This window comes from Oncorhynchus masou, chromosome 29, assembly GCF_036934945.1.
Source record: "Oncorhynchus masou masou isolate Uvic2021 chromosome 29, UVic_Omas_1.1, whole genome shotgun sequence".
Classification (NCBI taxonomy): Eukaryota; Metazoa; Chordata; class Actinopteri; order Salmoniformes; family Salmonidae; genus Oncorhynchus; species Oncorhynchus masou.
The window spans coordinates 8,872,256-8,895,099 of NC_088240.1; the positions used below are offsets into that span (position 1 = coordinate 8,872,256).

The 22,844-nt window shown below is 42.6% G+C and overlaps 1 protein-coding gene across 1 annotated transcript in view; it reads right to left on the reverse strand.

The window, feature by feature from the left end:
- Nucleotides 1–3,953: 3,953 nt before the first annotated feature.
- The window catches only part of LOC135518961 (NGFI-A-binding protein 1-like), a 48,199-nt gene continuing 29,308 nt past the window's right edge, over nucleotides 3,954–22,844 (reverse strand). The window contains exons 5-7 of the mRNA XM_064943945.1: nucleotides 16,560–16,743; nucleotides 7,999–8,163; nucleotides 3,954–7,845 (exon numbers count right to left, since the gene is read on the reverse strand). Of these exons, the coding sequence (XP_064800017.1) occupies nucleotides 7,775–7,845; nucleotides 7,999–8,163; nucleotides 16,560–16,743 (420 nt within the window). The 3' untranslated portion in view covers nucleotides 3,954–7,774. The remainder of the gene's footprint in view (nucleotides 7,846–7,998; nucleotides 8,164–16,559; nucleotides 16,744–22,844) is intronic.

The window sequence follows — 22,844 nt, forward strand, 5'->3', positions numbered from 1 at the left end:
TTAGGACCTTGAGCGTGGCTGAGGTGCACCCATGACCAGCTCTGAAACCAGCTCGCATAGCGGAGAAGGTATGGTGGGATTCGAAATGGTTGGTAATCTGTTTGTTGACTTGGCTTTCGAAGACCTTAGAAAGGCAGGGTAGGATAGATATAGGTCTGTAGCAGTTTGGGTCAAGAGTGTCCCCCCCTTTGAAGAGGGGGATGACCGCAGCTGCCTTCCAATCTTTGAGAATCTCAGAAGACACGAAAGAGAGGTTGAACAGGCTAGTAATAGGGGTTGCAAAAATTCCGGCAGATCATTTTAGAAAGAAAGGGTCCAGATTGTCTAGCCCGGCTGATTTGTAGTGGTCCAGATTTTGCAGCTCTTTCAGAACATCTGCTGACTGGATTTGGGAGAAGGAGAAATGGGGAAGGCTTGGGCGAGTTGCTGTGGGGGGTGCAGTGCTGTTGACCGGGGTAGGGGTAGCCAGGTGGAAAGTATGGCCAGCCGTAGAAAAATGCTTATTGAAATTCTCAATTATAGTGGATTTATCGGTGGTGACAGTGTTTCCTATCCTCAGTGCAGTGGGCAGCTGGGAGGAGGTGTTCTTATTCTCCATGGACCTTACAGTGTCCCAGATCTTTTTTGAGTTTGTGTTGCAGGAAGCAAATTTCTGCTTGAAAAAGCTAGCCGTGGCTTTTCTAACTGCCTGTGTGTATTGGTTTCTAGGTTCCCTGAACGGGGGCTGTTCGATGCAAATGCAGAACGCCATAGGATGTTTTTGTGTTGGTTAAGGGCAGTCAGGTCTGGAGAGAACCAGGGGCTATATCTGTTCCTGGTTCTAAATTTCTTGAAAGGGGCATGCTTATTTAAGATGGTGAAGAAGGCATTATAAAAAAAAATAACCAGGCGTCCTCTACTGACGGGATGAGGTCAATGTCCTTCCAGGATACCCCCGGCCAGGTCGATTATGAAAGGCCTGCTCGCTGAAGTGTTTCAAGGAGCGTTTGACAGTGATGTGTGGAGGTCGTTGACCCATTACGGATGCAGGCAATGAGGCAGTGATCGCAAAGATCTTGGTTGAATGACAAATAGACACAGAACTCCACCCGTTGTCTTACCGGAGGCAGCTTTTCTGTCTTGCCGATTCACGGAAAACCCAGCCAACTGTATAGTATTCATGTCATCATTCAGTCACGACTTAAGTGAAACATAAGATATTACAGTTGTTAATGTCCCGTTGGTAGGATAGTCTAGAACGGAGCTCATCCAGTTTATTCTCCAATGATTGCACCTTGGCCAATAGGATGGATAATAGAGGCGGGTTATCCACTCATTCACCGAGGAATTCTCACAAGGCACCCAGATTAGCATTCCCTGTATCGTCGGCGTCTCTTCATGCGAATGACGGGGATTTGGGCCTGGTCTTGAAGCAGCAGTAAATCCTTTGCGTCATTAAATAAAAAATTGTCCAGTTCTCTGTACTGATATCCAGAAGTTATTTTAGGTCATAAGAGACGGAGGCAGAAACAATATGTACAAAATAAGTTACAAACAACACGAAAAACCCCCACAAAATAGCAAAATGGTTAGGAGCCCATAAAACGGCAGACATCTCCTCCGGCACCATTGTATTGATAGTGTGATTTGGATTATTGTCCTGCTGCATGACGCAGCTGCGCTTCAGGCTCAGCTCACAAACGGATGGCCTGACGTTCTCCTGTAGAATTCTGATAAAGAGCAGAATTTATGGTTCCTTCTACCTGGATGATCTTCAAGACTCTTGGAAGAATGTTCTATGGACAGATGAGTCAAAAGTAGAACTTCATGGATGACATGGGTCCCATTATGCCAGGCAAAAACCCAACACTGCATTCTGATAACATTCAGTATCAGAAATATGCAAAAATAGAAAAAAATCAGAAAGGGGGCTGATACATTTTCACGGTACTGTATGTGTTGTGCGATACCTTTTGTTTCCCAGAATATAGCAGTGTCGTGAAACTTTCCTCTCCTCTCAAGTTTTTCAAAAATGTTCAAAGGGTAACTGAGTTGAGATGGATACACATGAATAAGGACACTGAGATGGTTTTGAGAGTCGAAAGTTTGAGTATGAACTGGAATATGCTGTCTGAATAACATGGTTCAGAAGCACTGCATGGGCAGAACTCTTGTTAAAAATGTCATTTTTAGGTAGTTATTTTTTTGCAAGGAGATGAAAAATAACTGTGTAGAGGCTGAATTGTCTTTTCACTACTACATTTTTACTGTTGTGTTGGAAGAACAAGACTTTGTTCTTTATCAACAACACAAGTTTATCCGCTACCACTCGAACATGCCCATTTACCTGAGCTCGCATAACAACGTTTTGTCAAAGTACGGTGACCCTTCAGGATCACAATATGGTGAGTCATAAGACATAACTCTGGAGTTTTCTGAAAGCGAAACTAGAACAGTATTTCTGATGAACACAAAATGTTCACTAGAACTTATCTAGTCAGGTTGTTATCTTGATTCCTAGAGAGCATCTGCAGCCCTATCACAGAGGACATTTACCTTTACCTAAACATAAATTCTCAGAAGTTGTTTTGGCTTGTCTAGCTAAAGTTCTTAGAAACTATGTGCTATCCACCATTGTTTTAAAATTTGAGTTCAACTAATTTTTTTGGGGGGGAAACAGGACAGCCCCATGAAAGGTGATCCACCATCAGATAAAACTAAAAAAGAGTTTATTGTTCATGTGCTGTATAACACATTAAATGTAAGTGTTTACAAAACAATAGGGTGCATGACATAATCTAATGATGCTTTTACCAACAACAACTCTGACAAGAACAAATTCTACTGACAAACAAAAACAGGTTCATCCCAAAGTTAGTAATGTATCATTCTACTGTATAGTATACAAAGCTGTTACGAGTCACAACACAGGGTCAGGTCAAAGGTCGCTGCTGCAGAGGAAACTTACAAGGAACTAAGGTAGTTCAGACATCATCCTTCTTGTGAAGCTGGTTGCCTGGGAACCAGTCTGCCTCTTACTGTATTTGGAGGTAGCTTTTTTTAAAATACTGAAACAGTCAGGTAGCCAAGCTACATTTTGCTTTTATGTATAGGTAGAATTCAGGTGAAGATTACTGAATCAATCATCCTGCCAACACTTTTTCATGACTTAAGGGGAAACAATTTAGACGTTCTAATAATTTCACAATACAGTTTTCATGGTGAGGGTGGATGTAGATGCTCATTAGGCCATTATTTAATGAATCTCACTTATGAAAATGGTCAAAGATTTGCATGCAGTAAATGATGTGTTCTGAACAAAAATACCTCCAATAAATTATACAAATGTATATTTTACACTCACACGTTGGTTAGTTCACTAAATATACAAATGCACACTATTTTCTCCTACTAGGGTAAGTCAACGCACAATACTACAGTTGTTAAGTGCTTATCCTGGCTACTGTGTATGTGTCAATATCCTCTGGCTAGCTTCTCCTGACTAAATCATCATTGAATACTGTGCTTTAACCTTTTACACTTGTGGGTGTTGGGCTAAATTGAAATGTTTCTTCATGACGAAATATGAAATACATATGCATAAGCATGGTACAGTACAATTGTAAGGGAACAGTTGGGAGGTTATGAGGAAATTATCTGACCAAAAGGTAACAGCAATCTGAAAATATTCTGGATACATTCAGCAATATTACAAGAATATTTGTGGAAAATGTGGGGTAGGTGCAACACAAGACAAAAAATGACAGGGGTTTGAGTGACAGAACTAACTCCAAAGTGTGCCCAGTTCCTAAGTAATTTCAATGCACTTTAAAAGAAGAGTCTTTAACTCTAAGGTGCTTTTTTGAGCTCTAGAGCAGGAACTCGAGCACGCACACTTGTCGTTGTTTTGTTTGCCATCACACAATTACCGTTGTTCTGTATGCAATCCAGAAACGGTCCATTATAAATCACAATCTGTGTCAGCTTTTTATATTGCCAAGATGACGAAGTTATACAATAACGACTGTACATCAAACATAGACTCATTCTGTTCAGAACAACCCAGGGTATGACGGCCGTGTCACCTTGTAGCTGTACATCAAACATAGAGATCATAAACATTGACACTGTATATGACATGAGTTGTGAAATGGAAATGTGAAGTGCACATTTGGGCTCAAAGGTGTTTGACTTGCTTTTCTGACATCAAATAGATATTTATTAGAATCCTCGAAGTCTCATCTTAATCCAGTCATCTTAATTTACAGCATTTCCCTGAGACAACATAACATTTGCAAAGGTTTCCCATTAGCAGGAGGGATGGGGGCAACTTCTTGTTGCATGTGGTGCTCAAGTTCAGATCAGCTCAACCCTTACAGAGCTGTGAAGCGCAGAGCCTGAGCTCTGATGTCATTTATAGCATGTTACTGTACAGGCACTGTATTCCAATTTAAGCCAAGTGGAAAATAATTTAAATGTATATTTTTTTGTGCACTGTCACTAACTATTGCATGAAAATGGATAACAGAATGCATGAATGTAACTGAAAGAAGAGGTACTCATTTTAAACACCAATACAGTTAGTGAAACAGCTTAACTAGGTACAATACCGAAAGATGAATTTGAGACTGAAACTTTTTTTGTTAAACTGCTTGATCTAAAGTGACATTAAGATAGTATCCCAGGGACTCATGTAGTAATTGAATACATTACTGAAGCGTTTTATAAAGTAACATGTACATCACATCATAGTCATTCATGGGAGAATATGAGAAATTTAAAAAATATATATAAAATATATATAAAATAAATACTTATAGAATCTAAAAACATGACAATGCATTTTTGAATCAAGCAGTACTACATACAGTTGAAGTGGGAAGTTTACATACACCTTAGCCAAATACACTTCAACTCAGTTTTTCACAATTCCTGACATTTAATCAGAGTAAAAATTCCCTATTTTAGGTCAGTTAGGATCACCACTTTCTTTTAAGAATGTGAAATGTCAGAATAATAGTAGAGAATGATTTATTTCAGCTTTTATTTATTTCATCACAGAAGTTTACATACACTGAATTAAGATTTAGTAGCATTGCCTTTAAAATTGTTTAACTTTGGTCAAACGTTTCAGGTAGCCTTCCACAAGCTTCCCACAATAAGTTGGGTGAATTTTGGCCCATTCCTCCTGACAGATCTGGTGGAACTGAGTCAGGTTTGTAGGCCTCCTTGCTCTCACGTTCTTTTTCATTCCTGCCCACAAATTTTCTATAGGATTGAGGTCAGGCATTGTGATGGCCACTCCAAGACCTTGACTTTGTTGTCCTTAAGCCATTTTGCCACAACTGTGGAAGTATGCTTGGGGTCAACGTCCATTTCGAAGACCCATTTGCGACCAAGCTTTAACTTCCTGACTGATGTCTTGAGATGTTGCTTCAATATATCTACATCCCCCCTCATAATGCCATCTATTTTGTGAAGTGCACCAGTCCCTCCAGCAGAAAAGCAACCCCACAACATGATGCTGCCACCCCCGTACTTCACGGTTGAAATGGTGTTCCTCAGCTTGCAAGCCTCCCCTTTTTCCTCCAAATATAACAATGGTCATTATGGCCAAACAGTTCTATTTTTGTTTCATCAGACCAGAGGACATTTCTCCAAAAAGTACGATCTTTGTCCCCATGTGCAGTTGCAAATCGTAGTCTGGATTTTTTATGGCGGTTTTGGAGCAGTGGCTTCTTCCTTGCTGAGGGGCCTTTCAGGTTATGTCGATATGGGACTCGTTTTACTGTGGATATAGATACTTTTGTACCGGTTTTCTCCAGCATCTTCACAAGGTCCTTTGTTGTTGTTCTGGGATTGATTTGCACTTTTCGCACCAAAGAACGTTCATCTCCAGGAGACAGAACGTGTCTCCTTCCTGAGAGGTATGATGGCTGCGTGGTTCCATGGTGTTTATACTTGCGTACTACTGTTTGTACAGAAGAACGTGGTACCTTCATGCATTTGGAAATTGCTCCCAAGGATGAACCAGATGAGTGGAGGTCAACTATTTTTGGCTGATTTCTTTTGATTTTCCCATGATGTCAAGCAAAGAGGCACTGAGTTTGAAGGTAGGCCTTGAAATACATCCACAGGTACACCTCCAATTGACTAAAATGATGTCAATTAGCCTATCAGAAGCTTCTAAAGCCATGACATAATTTTCTGGAATTTTCCAAGTTGTTTAAAAGCACAGTCAACTTAGTGTATGTAAACTTCTGACCCACTGAAATTGTGATCCAGTGAATTATAAGTGAAATAAACTGTCTGTAAACAATTGTTGGAAAAATTACTTGTGTCATGCAAAGCTATAGTTTGTTTTGTGGAGTGGTTGAAAAACAAGTTTTAATGACTCCAACCTAAGTGTATGTAAACTTCTGACTGTATCTGTTCGAGGTCATCTTGATGGGAACTTAGACTATGGCTAATGCTAGTCAACAGGAAATAGACCTACTGCACAGTGACCACGATCCCCACAACTGGGAAAACTAGACATTGACACTGGGTTTCTCAACAACACATTGTCGGTGTTGCTCTACTTATACACACTTGGTTTTGTACTAGTTAAAGTGAGAAGGTGGGATGTAAACACTGTTATTACTGTTTTGTAGTTCAGACTATACTACTTCTAGGATTTCCCTTCCATTTAGTAAGACAGAGTACGTCAACGTCTCCATTTATATGGCCTCTGAGGCCATTGTCATGAAAAGCACTACTTGTGCTTATTCTTGATGGCTATCATACACACCCAATGTTACCACAGGAAACTGTCTTGCAGTAATATACAAATATGGTACTTTGTTGTCCCATAGGTTGTCATCCCATATGTTGTCGTCCAAATATTTTGCCATATGTCGTCCCCCTATATGTTGTCGTCGTCCCATATATTGGGGCGGCAGGTATCCTAGTGGTTAGTGCGTTGGACCAGTAACCGAAAGGTTGCAAGATCAAATCCCCAAGCTGACAAGGTAAAAATCTGTCTTTCTGCCCCTGAACAAGGCAGTTAACCCACTGTTCCTAGGCCATCATTGAATATAAGAATTTGTTCTTAACTGACTTGCCTAGTTAAATAAAGGTAAAAATGTAAATGTTGTTGTCATCCCATATGTAAATTCCAAATGAAGGCTCTCACTGAATTGTAATAAATATTTAAGTTGGTGTCATAAATGAAAGCCTTTAAGTTTTTTTTTATCACCAATAGAACCTTGGATGAGTCAACCCATGGCAACACCATGGTAACACCATGCAACACCATGGTAACCCGGCACTTTGTCAAGATAAATAAGACTTTTCTGAGCCAAATCTTGGTTGACTCAAAGTCGATGGAACTTCTAGTGTTGTCCTGGTAACTGACGTCCTAATTTTACACAGCACATATTTAAATGACATCAACGACAAATAAACACTTTTCAGTGTCAGAATTCTGTATGTACAAATACATCTACAGACCCATCGCCGTCAGTCTTGAAAGTAAGAAAGGAGAACGGTAGAGTAGGGAAGGGAGGGGGAATCAACACAGTCAGTGAAAATACAAACAAAATGGGCTTCTACGAGTAGAGAAATAAAGGCTCTCTTGGTGCTTTGGCAAAAAAGAAACTACATGTAAAATCCCTTATCTTGAGGCAACATTGGTTGTTAAGGCTCTAATGCAGCTGTGCTTGTTTAGTATTGCCCAACGACGACTGTGTTGTGAAAGAGGGATGCGCAAGGAGGAAGAGGAGGAGAAGAAGAGGTGCTATCCGGAATCCTCTGGCTATGATTTGATGGTCTTCTTGTCAGAAAGGCTGAGAGCCCCTTGGGAGAAGTCAGCCCCGTTCCCATTTTCTGGAATGAGAGAGAAAATAAATAAATAGGAGTTGGATATCTCATGATTCAGCATGAGAGAACTATGACAAAGAATCAACAAACTAATTCAGTATCTCAGTATCAAATGATGAATTGTGAATGAACAATAAGAGAGCATCTCTAGGGGCAGACCTATGGTCAGAGTTTTGCACTTGACATTGCTATGGTGACTCGTGGGCGGGGTCTTTCCCTCCCTGTTGCCGTGATGCCTCTTCAGCTCATTGGCTAGTTGTTTCCCCAGGGGTGTGTCTCCATTCGACTTTTGACCCTCCACCTGCAGGTTCAGTGGCCTCTCCCCTGCAGGAACACACAGCTAGGTAAGGATGAAGCTAGGATACAGACAGCTAGGTCAAATCAAATTGTATGTGTCACAAGTGCCGAATACAACTAGTGTAGACCTTACAGTGAAATGTTTACTTACAAGCCTTTAACCAACCATGCAGTTAAGAAAAATACCTAAAAAAAATAAGAAATAAACTAACAAATAATTAAAGAGCAGCAGTAAAATAACAATAGCGAGGCTATATGGGGTGGGGGGGGGGAAGCAAGTAGTCTGGGTAGCCATTTGATTAGCTGTTCAGGAATCTTATGGCTTGGGGGTAGAAGCTGTTTATAAGCCTCTTGGACCAAGACTTGGTGCTCCGGTACCCCTTGCCTTGTGGTAGCAGAAAGAACAGTCTACGACTGGGTTGGCTGGAGTCTTTGACAATTCTTTATGTCTTTCTCTGACACCGCCTGGTATAGAGGTCCTGGATGGCAGGAAGCTTGGCCCCAGTGATGTACTGGGACGTACGCACTACCCTCTGTAGTGCCTTACGGTCGGAGGCCGAGCAGTTGCCGTATCAGGCACTGATGCAAGCAGTCAGGATACTCTTGATGGTGCAGCTGTAGAACCTTTTGAGGATTTGAGGCCCCATGCCAAATCTTTTCAGTCTCCTCAGGGGGAATAGGTTTTGTCGTGCCCGCTTCACGACTGTCTTGGTGTGCATGGACCATGTTTGTTTGTTCGTGATTTGGACACCAAGGAACTTGAAGCTCTCAACTTGCTCCACTAAAGCCGCATTGATGAGCATGGGGGCGTGCTCGGCTCTCCTTTTCCTGTAGTCCACAATCATCTCCTTAGTCTTAGACACGTTGAGGGAGAGGTTGTTGTCCTGGCACCACACAGCCAGGTCTTTGACCTCCTCCCTATATGCTGTCTCGTTGTTGTTGGTGATTAGGCCTACCACTGTTGTGTCATCGGCAAACTTAATGATGGCGTTGGGAGACGTGCTTGGTCTTGCAGTCATGAGTGAACATGGAGTACAGGAGGGGAATAAGTACACACCCTTGAGGGGCCCCCGTGTTAAGGATCAGTGTGGTGGATATGTTGTTACCTACCCTTACCACCTGGGGGAGGCCCATCGGAAGTCCAGGATCCAGATCCAGAGGGAGGTATTTAGCTTAGTGATGAGCTTTGAGGGTACTATGGTGTTGAATGCTGAGCTGTAGTCGTAGTCAATGAATAGCATTCTTACATAGGTGTTCCTTTTGTCCAGGTGTGAAAGGGCAGTGTGGAGTTCAAAAGAGATTGCATAATTTGTGGATCTGTTGGGGCGGTATGCAAATTTGAGTGGGTCTAGGGTTTCTGGGATAATTAGTTGATGTGAGCCATGACCAGGCTTTCAAAGCACTTCATGGCTACAGACTTGAGTGCTACGGGTCGGTAGTCATTTAGTCAGAAGAATCCCGGAACATATTTCAGTCTGTGCTAGAAAAACTGTCCTGTAGCTTAGCATCTGCTTCATCTGACCACTTTTTTATTGACCGAGTCACGGGTGCTTCCTGCTTTAATTTTATGCTTGTAAGCAGGAATCAGGAGGATAGAATTATGGTCAGATTTGCCAAATGGAGGGAGAGGGAGAGCTTTGTACACATCTCTGTGTGTGGAGTAAAGGTGGCCTAGAGTTTTTTCCCCCTCTGGTTGCACATTTAACATGCTGATAGATATGAGGTAAAACAGATTTAAGTTTCCCTGCATTAAAGTCCCCGGCCACTTCTGGATGAGCGTTTTCCTGTTTGCTTATGGCGATATACAGCTCATTGAGTGAGGTCTTAGTGCCAGCCTCGGTCTGTGGTGGTATGTAGACTGCTACGAAAAATACAGATGAAAAATCTCTAGGTAGATAGTGTGGTCTACAGCTTATCATGAGATATTACAGTTTTTAATGTCCCGTTGGTGGGATATACATGCATTTAGCTCTCCCAGTTTATTTTCTGCCGATTGTGCGTTGGCCAGTAGTACGGATGGAGAGGGCAGATTCGCCACTCATCAGCGGATCCTCACAAGGCACCTCGATCTCTTTCTGCTATATCTTCACCGTCTCTTTCTCCTGTGAATAACGGGGATGAGGGCTTGTTCGGGTGTCTGGAGTAAATCCCTTCCGTCTAACTCATTAAAGTTAAATTCTTTGTCCTGTTCAAGGTGAGTAATCGCTGTTCTGATTTCCAGAAGCTCTTAATCATAAAGAGCTGGTAGCAGAAACATTATGTACATTGGCTCGCATAAGGACAAAGCTAGGATACAAACAAAATAAACCACCGCTGTTATTTAAAGGAATACTTTGTAATTTTGGCAATGAGGCTCTTTATCTACTTCCTCAGAGTCAGATGAAGTCGTGGATACCATTTTATGTCTCCGTGTCCAGTATGAAGGAAGTTAAGGGCACTTTCGCAAGCAAATGCTAACCAGCATTAGCTCAATGACTGGAAGTCTATCGGTATCCGCTAGTCTATGAGTATTCGCCAGGCAGGAAAATGGTATCCACGAGATCATCTGACTCTAGGGAAGTACTGTAGATAAAGGGCCTCATTGACAAAATCCTGAAGTGTCCCTTGAACCTGCAACTAGGCATGGAGCTGTTATTTAACCTGTAATTAGGCAGGGAGATGTTAGTTAACCTGTAATTAGACAGGGAGATGTTATTTCACCTGTAATTAGACAGGGAGATGTTATTTCACCTGTAATTAGACAGGGAGATGTTATTTCACCTGTAATTAGACAGGGAGATGTTATTTCACCTGTAATTAGACAGGGAGCTGTTATTTCACCTGTAATTAGACAGGGAGCTGTTATTTCACCTGTAATTAGACAGGGAGCTGTTATTTCACCTGTAATTAGACAGGGAGCTGTTATTTCACCTGTAATTAGACAGGGAGATGTTATTTCACCTGTAATTAGACAGGGAGATGTTATTTCACCTGTAATTAGACAGGGAGCTGTTATTTCACCTGTAATTAGACAGGGAGCTGTTATTTAACCTGTAATTAGACAGGGAGCTGTTATTTCACCTGTAATTAGACAGGGAGCTGTTATTTCACCTGTAATTAGACAGGGAGCTGTTATTTCACCTGTAATTAGACAGGGAGCTGTTATTTCACCTGTAATTAGACAGGGAGCTGTTATCTAACCTGTAATTAGACAGGGAGCTGTTATTTAACCTGTAATTAGACAGGGAGCTGTTATTTCACCTGTAATTAGACAGGGAGATGTTATTTCACCTGTAATTAGACAGGGAGCTGTTATTTCACCTGTAATTAGACAGGGAGATGTTATTTCACCTGTAATTAGACAGGGAGATGTTATTTCACCTGTAATTAGACAGGGAGCTGTTATTTCACCTGTAATTAGACAGGGAGATGTTATTTAACCTGTAATTAGACAGGGAGCTGTTATTTCACCTGTAATTAGGCAGGGAGATGTTATTTCACCTGTAATTAGACAGGGAGATGTTATTTCACCTGTAATTAGACAGGGAGCTGTTATTTCACCTGTAATTAGACAGGGAGCTGTAATTTCACCTGTAATTAGACAGGGAGCTGTTATTTCACCTGTAATTAGACAGGGAGCTGTTATTTCACCTGTAATTAGACAGGGAGCTGTTATTTCACCTGTAATTAGACAGGGAGCTGTTATTTCACCTGTAATTAGACAGGGAGCTGTTATTTCACCTGTAATTAGACAGGGAGCTGTTATTTCACCTGTAATTAGACAGGGAGCTGTTATTTCACCTGTAATTAGACAGGGAGATGTTATTTCACCTGTAATTAGACAGGGAGCTGTTATTTCACCTGTAATTAGACAGGGAGATGTTATTTCACCTGTAATTAGACAGGGAGCTGTTATTTAACCTGTAATTAGACAGGGAGATGTTATTTCACCTGTAATTAGACAGGGAGCTGTTATTTCACCTGTAATTAGACAGGGAGCTGTTATTTCACCTGTAATTAGACAGGGAGATGTTATTTAACCTGTAATTAGACAGGGAGATGTTATTTCACCTGTAATTAGACAGGGAGCTGTTATTTCACCTGTAATTAGACAGGGAGCTGTTATTTCACCTGTAATTAGACAGGGAGCTGTTATTTCACCTGTAATTAGACAGGGAGCTGTTATTTCACCTGTAATTAGACAGGGAGCTGTTATTTCACCTGTAATTAGACAGGGAGCTGTTATTTCACCTGTAATTAGACAGGGAGCTGTTATTTCACCTGTAATTAGACAGGGAGCTGTTATTTCACCTGTAATTAGACAGGGAGCTGTTATTTCACCTGTAATTAGACAGGGAGCTGTTATTTCACCTGTAATTAGACAGGGAGCTGTTATTTCACCTGTAATTAGACAGGGAGCTGTTATTTCACCTGTAATTAGACAGGGAGCTGTTATTTCACCTGTAATTAGACAGGGAGCTGTTATTTCACCTGTAATTAGACAGGGAGATGTTATTTCACCTGTAATTAGACAGGGAGATGTTATTTAACCTGTAATTAGACATGAAGCTGTTATTTAACCTGTAATTAGACATGAAGCTGTTATTTAACCTGTAATTAGACAGGGAGCTGTTATTTCACCTCAAACGGTTCTACAGCTGCAACATCGAGAGCATCTTGACCGGTTGCATCACTGCCTGGTATGGCAGGTGCTCGGCCTCCGACTGCAAGGCACTACAGAGGGTAGTGTGTACGGTCCAGTACATCACTGGGGCCAAACTGCCATCCTGGACCTCTACACCAGGCGGTGTCAGAGGAAGGCCCAGTACATCACTGGGGCCAAGCTGCCATCCTGGACCTCTATACCAGGCGGTGTCAGAGGAAGGCCCAGTACATCACTGGGGCCAAGCTGCCACCCTGGACCTCTACACCAGGCGGTGTCAGAGGAAGGCCCAGTACATCACTGGGGCCAAGCTGCCATCCTGGACCTCTATACCAGGCGGTGTCAGAGGAAGGCCCAGTACATCACTGGGGCCAAGCTGCCATCCTGGACCTCTACACCAGGCGGTGTCAGAGGAAGGCCCAGTACATCACTGGGGCCAAGCTGCCATCCTGGACCTCTATACCAGGCGGTGTCAGAGGAAGGCCCAGTACATCACTGGGGCCAAGCTGCCATCCTGGACCTCTACACCAGGCGGTGTCAGAGGAAGGCCCAGTACATCACTGGGGCCAAGCTGCCATCCTGGACCTCTACACCAGGCGGTGTCAGAGGAAGGCCCAGTACATCACTGGGGCCAAGCTGCCATCCTGGACCTCTACACCAGGCAGTGTCAGAGGAAGTCCCTAGTCCCAGTCATAGACTGTTCTCTCTACTACTGCATTGCAAGCGGTACCAGAGCATCAATTCTAGGACCTAAAGGCTTCTCAACAGTTTTTACCCCCAAGCCATAAGACTCCTGAACAGGTAACCAAATGGTTACCTGGACTATTTGCATTGTGTACCCCCCCCCCCCAACCCCTCTTTTACTCTGCTGCTGCTCTCTGTTTATCTTATATGCATAGTCAATTTAACTATACATTAATGTACATACCACCTAAATTGGCCCGACCAACCAGTGCTCTCACACATTGGCTAACCGGGCTATCTGCATTGTGTCCCACCACCCGCCAACCCCTCTTTTTACGCTTCTGCTACTCTCTGTTCATCATATATGCATAGTCACTTTAACCTCACCTACATGTACATACTACCTCAATAAGTCTGACTAACCAGTGTGTGTAAATAGCCTTGTTACTCTTTTTTCAAATGTCTTTTTACTGTTGTTTTATTTCTTTACTTACCCACACACACACATACCTTTTTTGGGGGAGAGGCACTATTGGTTAGAGCATGTAAGTAAGCATTTCAATGTTATGTCTACACCTGTTGTATTCGGCGCAGTGACAAATAAACTTTGATTTGATTTGGACAATGGCTGTAATTGAACCTGTACTGAGGCAGAGAGCTCTAATTGAACCTGTACTGAGGCAGAGAGCTCTAATTGAACCTGTACTGAGGCAGAGAGCTCTAATTGAACCTGTACTGAGGCAGAGAGCTCTAATTGAACCTGTACTGAGGCAGAGAGCTCTAATTGAACCTGTACTGAGGCAGAGAGCTCTAATTGAACCTGTACTGAGGCAGAGAGCTGTAATTGAACCTGTACTGGGGCAGAGAGCTCTAATTGAACCTGTACTGAGGCAGAGAGCTGTAATTGAACCTGAACTGAGGCAGAGAGCTGTAATTGAACCTGTACTGAGGCAGAGAGCTGTAATTGAACCTGTACTGAGGCAGAGAGCTCTAATTGAACCTGTACTGAGGCAGAGAGCTGTAATTGAACCTGAACTGAGGCAGAGAGCTGTAATTGAACCTGTACTGAGGCAGAGAGCTGTAATTTAACCTGTACTGAGGCAGAGAGCTGTAATTTAACCTGTAATGGACAGACTGCTCTTTAATTACTTGTTACTTTTATTTCCTATTCATATTTTTATTTTTATAACTGCATAGTTGGTTAGGGGCTCGTAAGTAAGCATTTCACTGTAAGGTGAAATGTAAAGGTCATTGTAAGGTGAATACACCTGTTGTGTTCGGCGCATGTGACAAACACAATTTGATTTGATTACGCTTCTGCTACTCTCTGTTTATCATATATGCATAGTCACTTTAACCATATCTACATGTACATACTACCTCAATCAGCCTGACTAACTGTCTATATGTAGCCTCTACTGTTTATAGCCTCGCTACTGTTATTTTTCACTGTTGTTTTTTATTTATACTAATCTATTGTTCACCTAATACTTTTTAAGTAAAAAAAAAAAGGTAAGTAAGCATTTCACTGTAAGGTCTACACCTGTTATATTGCGCTCAATGCTGTTTATGAAGACCCAGAGGTAGAGCACAAAGGAAGAGAATTCAGTCTGTGTACATGTGAGTGTGTGTTTTATTGTGTTTCAGTGTGTGTGGTTACGCGCCGTGCGAGCATAAAAGGAAACAGAGGAAGCAGGTGAACGTGTTGACATTGCGGTGTCATGCTGTTGACTGTGTGAGGTTGAGTTTGTGAAAGTAGAGAGGACGTGTCATCCTTCATCCTCAGTGCTCACCACACACTCTTCGTTGTCTCAAATGACGCACGTTTTCCGGTCGAAACCGTTTCCGAAGACTTTGTGCATATATTATGATGATATTTTGTGGCGTTTTTGTTTTGGACATCATTGAGGGTTTTTTCCAGCTGTTGGAGCACACAAAATGTTTCCTGGATCCAAGCCGATGTTCAGAGCCGAAGTCTACGCCCCTTTGTGGGTGATTGATCAACAGTAGGGATTATTCAATAAAGTCTTTGTTATCTTTCAATGAGAGACAATTTGTTTTCATGCACGTTTTAATTGACAAATACTGCACTAAACATCTTAGTTAGATGTAAAATTGTACGAATAAGATCTCCTTGGCAAAAATGTCAAAATTCATGACAGATTTCTTGAGATATATTAAGATTTAATTTGGACTATTTGGACAAACTCAAAATGGACAAACAGTACTATTGCCACTCTGTTTTTCAAGCGAAGGTCTTTTCAAGCAAAGGTCTTTTAAGGGAGTATGCGAGCACACTTGTTTGTTTCGTACTAGCTGAGTTCGACTAGGCGCCAGCCAACTGGCAGCATTTTTATTGTCTCATGTGCGAAAAATGCTAATATCAGTCCCATGACTTGAATGGGATTTGTGCTACAAATGTTAAAACGTTTAGTATGTGGAAACAGTGTCAGGGAAACTACACCAAAGCATGGATTGCTGTCATACCGTGTCCACAGATTGCTTACAGGGTCAAGAAATCAATGTTTCATATTGTAATTTGGGTGAATTATCCATTTAAGAGGGTTTCAGGGTAAATCAATAACTGCCTCAAAGCAAACTTAAAAAACAACTCAGAGCATTTATAACCTTTATATATACACACACACACACACACACGTCTGTTTTCTGAGGACCTAGATAGTTTGTGTGTAAATATTGATATGTATGCTACATGTGCTATTTGTGTGGACCCCAGGAAGAGTAGCTGCTGCTTCATGACAGCTAATGGGGATGTAATAAAATACACACACACACACACACCTGGACCCATCCTGAAAGTCCCCAAAACTCCCCCCAAAAACCAATGACTGAGAGAAATGAAAGTGTGACTAGGAAATGAAACATAAAGACAGTGTATATTTAACCAGCAGAAGTAGAAGGGTGGCGAACAGTGGTACCACTGACCCAATGTTAACGTTTTATCCTGTCTCCTTACTCCATCCCCAACCTTAACCCTGGTTCCTAAACTTAACCTCAACACCTAATTCATTCAACTTTACATTTTCGTTCTGCCGGTCCAATATACACTTCCTAACATGAATGTGGAATGACTGACCTGGTGGTAGACTGGTGCTATCAGTGGAGACTCCGTTGACATGGTGACGGTGTTCTGGGTTAGTGTTGTGTCTCAACCCGAAGGCCCCCAGAGGGACCTTCCACTCCAGAGCCTGCAGTCTGTCCTGGGCCTGCGCTTCGTGATGGATCTCCATCTGTCTGGTCAGCAGACGCTCCAGCTGCAGCTAACACACCCGCATGAACAGACCACATAGACACACACACACACACACACACACACACACACACACACACACACACACACACACACACACACACACACACACACACACACACACACACACACACACACACACACACACACACACAGATGCAGACACACACACAGATGGACAGACGCAGACACACGGACACAGATGGACAGACGTGGACACACGGAGACACACACACACACACAGATGGAGACACACACACACGGACACACACACACACGGACACACACACAGATAGAGGCATGCAGAGTTAGAAATAAACAAAAATAAACAAAATCTGTTCTCCTGTCTAGATACTGGTCATTTATGCACGTATCTGTTCTCCTGTCTAGATACTGGTCGTTTATGCACGTATCTGTTCTCCTGTCTAGATACTGGTCGTTTATGCACGTATCTGTTCTCCTGTCTAGATACTGGTCGTTTATGTACGTATCTGTTCTCCTGTCTAGATACTGGTCGTTTATGTACGTATCTGTTCTCCTGTCTAGATACTGGTCGTTTATGTACGTATCTGTTCTCCTGTCTAGATACTGGTCGTTTATGTACGTATCTGTTCTCCTGTCTAGATACTGGTCGTTTATGTACGTATCTGTTCTCCTGTCTAGATACTGGTCGTTTATGTACGTATCTGTTCTCCTGTCTAGATACTGGTCGTTTATGTACGTATCTGTTCTCCTGTCTAGATACTGGTCGTTTATGCACGTATCTGTTCTCCTGTCTAGATACTGGTCGTTTATGCACGTATCTGTTCTCCTGTCTAGATACTGGTTGTTTATGCACGTATCTGTCAGCCATTTCCTGCTTTGCCTGTCTCTCCGAAACGACAGAAAAGAAACCTGTAATTTCACGAGGGATTATTAGGAGTTATATTAAATGGATACTTTGGGACATTGGCAGTGAGGCCCTTTATCAAATAAAATAAAATTGTATTTGTTACATGCGTTGAATAAAACAAATGTAGACCTTACAGTGAAATGCTGACTTACAAGCCCTTAACCAACAGTGCAGTTCAAGAAAAGTTAAGAAAATATTTACCAAATAAACTAAAGTAAAAAATTATAAAACGTAACACAAAAACATAACAATAAGGAGGCTATATACAGGGGGTACCGGATCAGTGTGGAGGCTATATACAGGGGGTACCGGATCAGTGTGGAGGCTATATACAGGGGGTACCGGATCAGTGTGGAGGCTATATACAGGGGGTACCGGATCAGTGTGGAGGCTATATACAGGGGGTACCGGATCAGTGTGGAGGCTATATACAGGGGGTACCGGATCAGTGTGGAGGCTATATACAGGGGGTACCGGATCAGTGTGGAGGCTATATACAGGGGGTACCGGATCAGTGTGGAGGCTATATACAGGGGGTACCGGATCAGTGTGGAGGCTTATACAGGGGGTACCGGATCAGTGTGGAGGCTATATACAGGGGGTACCGGATCAGTGTGGAGGCTATATACAGGGGGTACCGGATCAGTGTGGAGGCTATATACAGGGGGTACCGGATCAGTGTGGAGGCTATATACAGGGGGTACCGGATCAGTGTGGAGGCTATATACAGGGGGTACCGGATCAGTGTGGAGGCTATATACAGGGGGTACCGGATCAGTGTGGAGGCTATATACAGGGGGTACCGGATCAGTGTGGAGGCTATATACAGGGGGTACCGGATCAGTGTGGAGGCTATATACAGGGGGTACCGGTACCGAGTCAGTGTGGAGGCTATATACAGGGGGTACCGGTACCGAGTCAGTGTGGAGGCTATATACAGGGGGTACCGGATCAGTGTGGAGGCTATATACAGGGGGTACCGGTACCGAGTCAGTGTGGAGGCTATATACAGGGGGTACCGGTACCGAGTCAGTGTGGAGGCTATATACAGGGGGTACCGGAACCGAGTCAGTGTGGAGGCTATATACAGGGGGTACCGGATCAGTGTGGAGGCTATATACAGGGGTACCGGATCAGTGTGGAGGCTATATACAGGGGGTACCGGTACCGGATCAGTGTGGAGGCTATATACAGGGGGTACCGGATCAGTGTGGAGGCTATATACAGGGGGTACCGGTACCGGATCAGTGTGGAGGCTATATACAGGGGGTACCGGATCAGTGTGGAGGCTATATACAGGGGGTACCGGATCAGTGTGGAGGCTATATACAGGGGGTACCGGTACCGAGTCAGTGTGGAGGCTATATACAGGGGGTACCGGATCAGTGTGGAGGCTATATACAGGGGGTACGGGTACCGAGTCAGTGTGGAGGCGATATACAGGGGGTACAGTGTGGAGGCGATATACAGGGGGTACCGGATCAGTGTGGAGGCTATATACAGGGGGTACCGGATCAGTGTGGAGGCTATATACAGGGGGTACCGGTACCGAGTCAGTGTGGAGGCTATATACAGGGGGTACCGGATCAGTGTGGAGGCTATATACAGGGGTACGGGTACCGAGTCAGTGTGGAGGCGATATACAGGGGGTACCGGTACAGAGTCAGTGTGGAGGCTATATACAGGGGGTACCGGATCAGTGTGGAGGCTATATACAGGGGGTACCGGTACCGAGTCAGTGTGGAGGCGATATACAGGGGGTACCGGTACAGAGTCAGTGTGGAGGCTATATACAGGGGGTACCGGATCAGTGTGGAGGCTATATACAGGGAGTACCGGTACCGAGTCATTGTGGAGGCGATATACAGGGGGTACCGGTACAGAGTCAGTGTGGAGGCTATATACAGGGAGTACCGGTACCGAGTCATTGTGGAGGCGATATACAGTGGGTACCGGTACAGAGTCAGTTTGCGGGGGTACAAGTTAGAGGTCATTTGTACATGTAAATATGGATGAAGTGACTATGCATAGATAATAAACAGGTTAGCGCCTCTTCAACCTCAGGAGGCTGAAAAAATTTGGCTTGTCACCAAAAGCACTCACAAACTTCTACAGATGCACAATCGAGAGCATCCTGGCGGGCTGTATCACCGCCTGGTACGGCAACTGCTCCGCCCTCAACCGCAAGGCTCTCCAGAGGGTAGTGAGGTCTGCACAACGCATCACCGGGGGCAAACTACCTGCCCTCCAGGACACCTACACCACCCGATGTTACAGGAAGGCCATAAAGATCATCAAGGACATCAACCACCCGAGCCACTGCCTGTTCACCCCGCTATCATCCAGAAGGCGAGGTCAGTACAGGTGCATCAAAGCTGGGACCGAGAGACTGAAAAACAGCTTCTATCTCAAGGCCATCAGACTGTTAAACAGCCACCACTAACATTGAGTGGATGCTGCCAACACACTGACACTGACTCAACTCCAGCCACTTTAATAATGGGAATTGATGGGAAATGATGTAAATATATCACTAGCCACTTTAAACAATGCTACCTTATATAATGTTACTTACCCTACATTATTCATCTCATATGCATACGTATATACTGTACTCTATATCATCGACTGCATCCTTATGTAATACATGTATCACTAGCCACTTTAACTATGCCACTTTGTTTACATACTCATCTCATATGTATATACTGTACTCGATACCATCTACTGTATCTTGCCTATGCTGCTCTGTACCATCACTCATTCATATATCCTTATATACATATTCTTTATCCCCTTACACTGTGTATAAGACAGTAGTTTAGGAATTGTTAGTTAGATTACTTGTTGGTTATTACTGCATTGTCGGAACTAGAAGCACAAGCATTTCGCTACACTCGCATTAACATCTGCTAACCATGTGTATGTGACAAATAAATTTGATTTGATTTGATTTTGATTTGATAATTGAGGTCATATGTACATGTAGGTGGGGGTAAAGTGACTATGCATAGATAATAAACAGGTTAGTTGAGGTCATATGTACATGTAGGTGGGGGTAAAGTGACTATGCATAGATAATAAACAGGTTAGTTGAGGTCATATGTACATGTAGGTGGGGGTGAAATGACTATGCATAGATAATAAACAGGTTAGTTGAGGTCATATGTACATGTAGGTAGGGGTAAAGTGACTATGCATAGATAATAAACAGGTTAGTTGAGGTAATTGAGGTCATATGTACATGTAGGTAGGGGTAAAGTGACTATGCATAGATAATAAACAGGTTAGTTGAGGTAATTGAGGTCATATGTACATGTAGGTAGGGGTAAAGTGACTATGCATAGATAATAAACAGGTTAGTTGAGGTAATTGAGGTCATATGTACATGTAGGTAGGGGTGAAGTGACTATGCATAGATAATAAACAGGTTAGTTGAGGTAATTGAGGTCATATGTACATGTAGGTAGGGGTAAAGTAACTATGCATAGATAATAAACAGGTTAGTTGAGGTAATTGAGGTCATATGTACATGTAGGTAGGGGTGAAGTGACTATGCATAGATAATAAACAGGTTAGTTGAGGTAATTGAGGTCATATGTACATGTAGGTAGGGGTAAAGTGACTATGCATAGATAATAAACAGGTTAGTTGAGGTAATTGAGGTCATATGTACATGTAGGTAGGGGTAAAGTGACTATGCATAGATAATAAACAGGTTAGTTGAGGTCATATGTACATGTAGGTAGGGGTAAAGTGACTATGCATAGATAATAAACAGGTTAGTTGAGGTAATTGAGGTCATATGTACATGTAGGTAGGGGTGAGGTGACTATGCATAGATAATAAACAGGTTAGTTGAGGTAATTGAGGTCATATGTACATGTAGGTAGGGGTGAAGTGACTATGCATAGATAATAAACAGGTTAGTTGAGGTAATTGAGGTCATATGTACATGTAGGTAGGGGTAAAGTGACTATGCATAGATAATAAACAGGTTAGTTGAGGTCATATGTACATGTAGGTAGGGGAAAAGTGACTATGCATAGATAATAAACAGGTTAGTTGAGGTCATATGTACATGTAGGTAGGGGTGAAGTGACAATGCATAGATAATAAACAGGTTAGTTGAGGTAATTGAGGTCATATGTACATGTAGGTAGGGGTGAAGTGACTATGCATAGATAATAAACAGGTTAGTTGAGGTAATTGAGGTCATATGTACATGTAGGTAGGGGTAAAGTGACAATGCATAGATAATAAACAGGTTAGTTGAGGTAATTGAGGTCATATGTACATGTAGGTAGGGGTAAAGTGACTATGCATAGATAATAAACAGGTTAGTTGAGGTAATTGAGGTCATATGTACATGTAGGTAGGGGTGAAGTGACTATGCATAGATAATAAACAGGTTAGTTGAGGTAATTGAGGTCATATGTACATGTAGGTAGGGGTGAAGTGACTATGCATAGATAATAAACAGGTTAGTTGAGGTAATTGAGGTCATATGTACATGTAGGTAGGGGTAAAGTGACAATGCATAGATAATAAACAGGTTAGTTGAGGTAATTGAGGTCATATGTACATGTAGGTAGGGGTAAAGTGACAATGCATAGATAATAAACAGGTTAGTTGAGGTAATTGAGGTCATATGTACATGTAGGTAGGGGTAAAGTGACTATGCATAGATAATAAACAGGTTAGTTGAGGTAATTGAGGTCATATGTACATGTAGGTAGGGGTGAAGTGACTATGCATAGATAATAAACAGGTTAGTTGAGGTAATTGAGGTCATATGTACATGTAGGTAGGGGTAAAGTGACTATGCATAGATAATAAACAGCGAGTTGCAGCAGTGTAAAAACAAAAGGTGTAAATAGTGTGAGTGGCCATTTAACAATTAATCAATCTACCTCCCCAGTCAGATGAATTTGTGGATACCATTTTTTTTGTCTCTGTGTTCAGTAGGAAGGAGGTTAGACGTAGTTTCGTGAGCCAATGCTAACTAGCATTAGTGTAAAGACTGGAAGCATATACCCATAGACTTCCAGTCTTTGCTCTAATGCTAGTTAGCAATTGACCATGACTAGTTAGCAACTTCATTCAAACTGCACACATAAAAATGGAGTCATCTGACTGGGGAAGTAGATAAAGGGCTTCACCGCCAAAATCCTGAAGTATCTGTTTAAGCACAGTGGATGATGTCTTGACAGATGTGG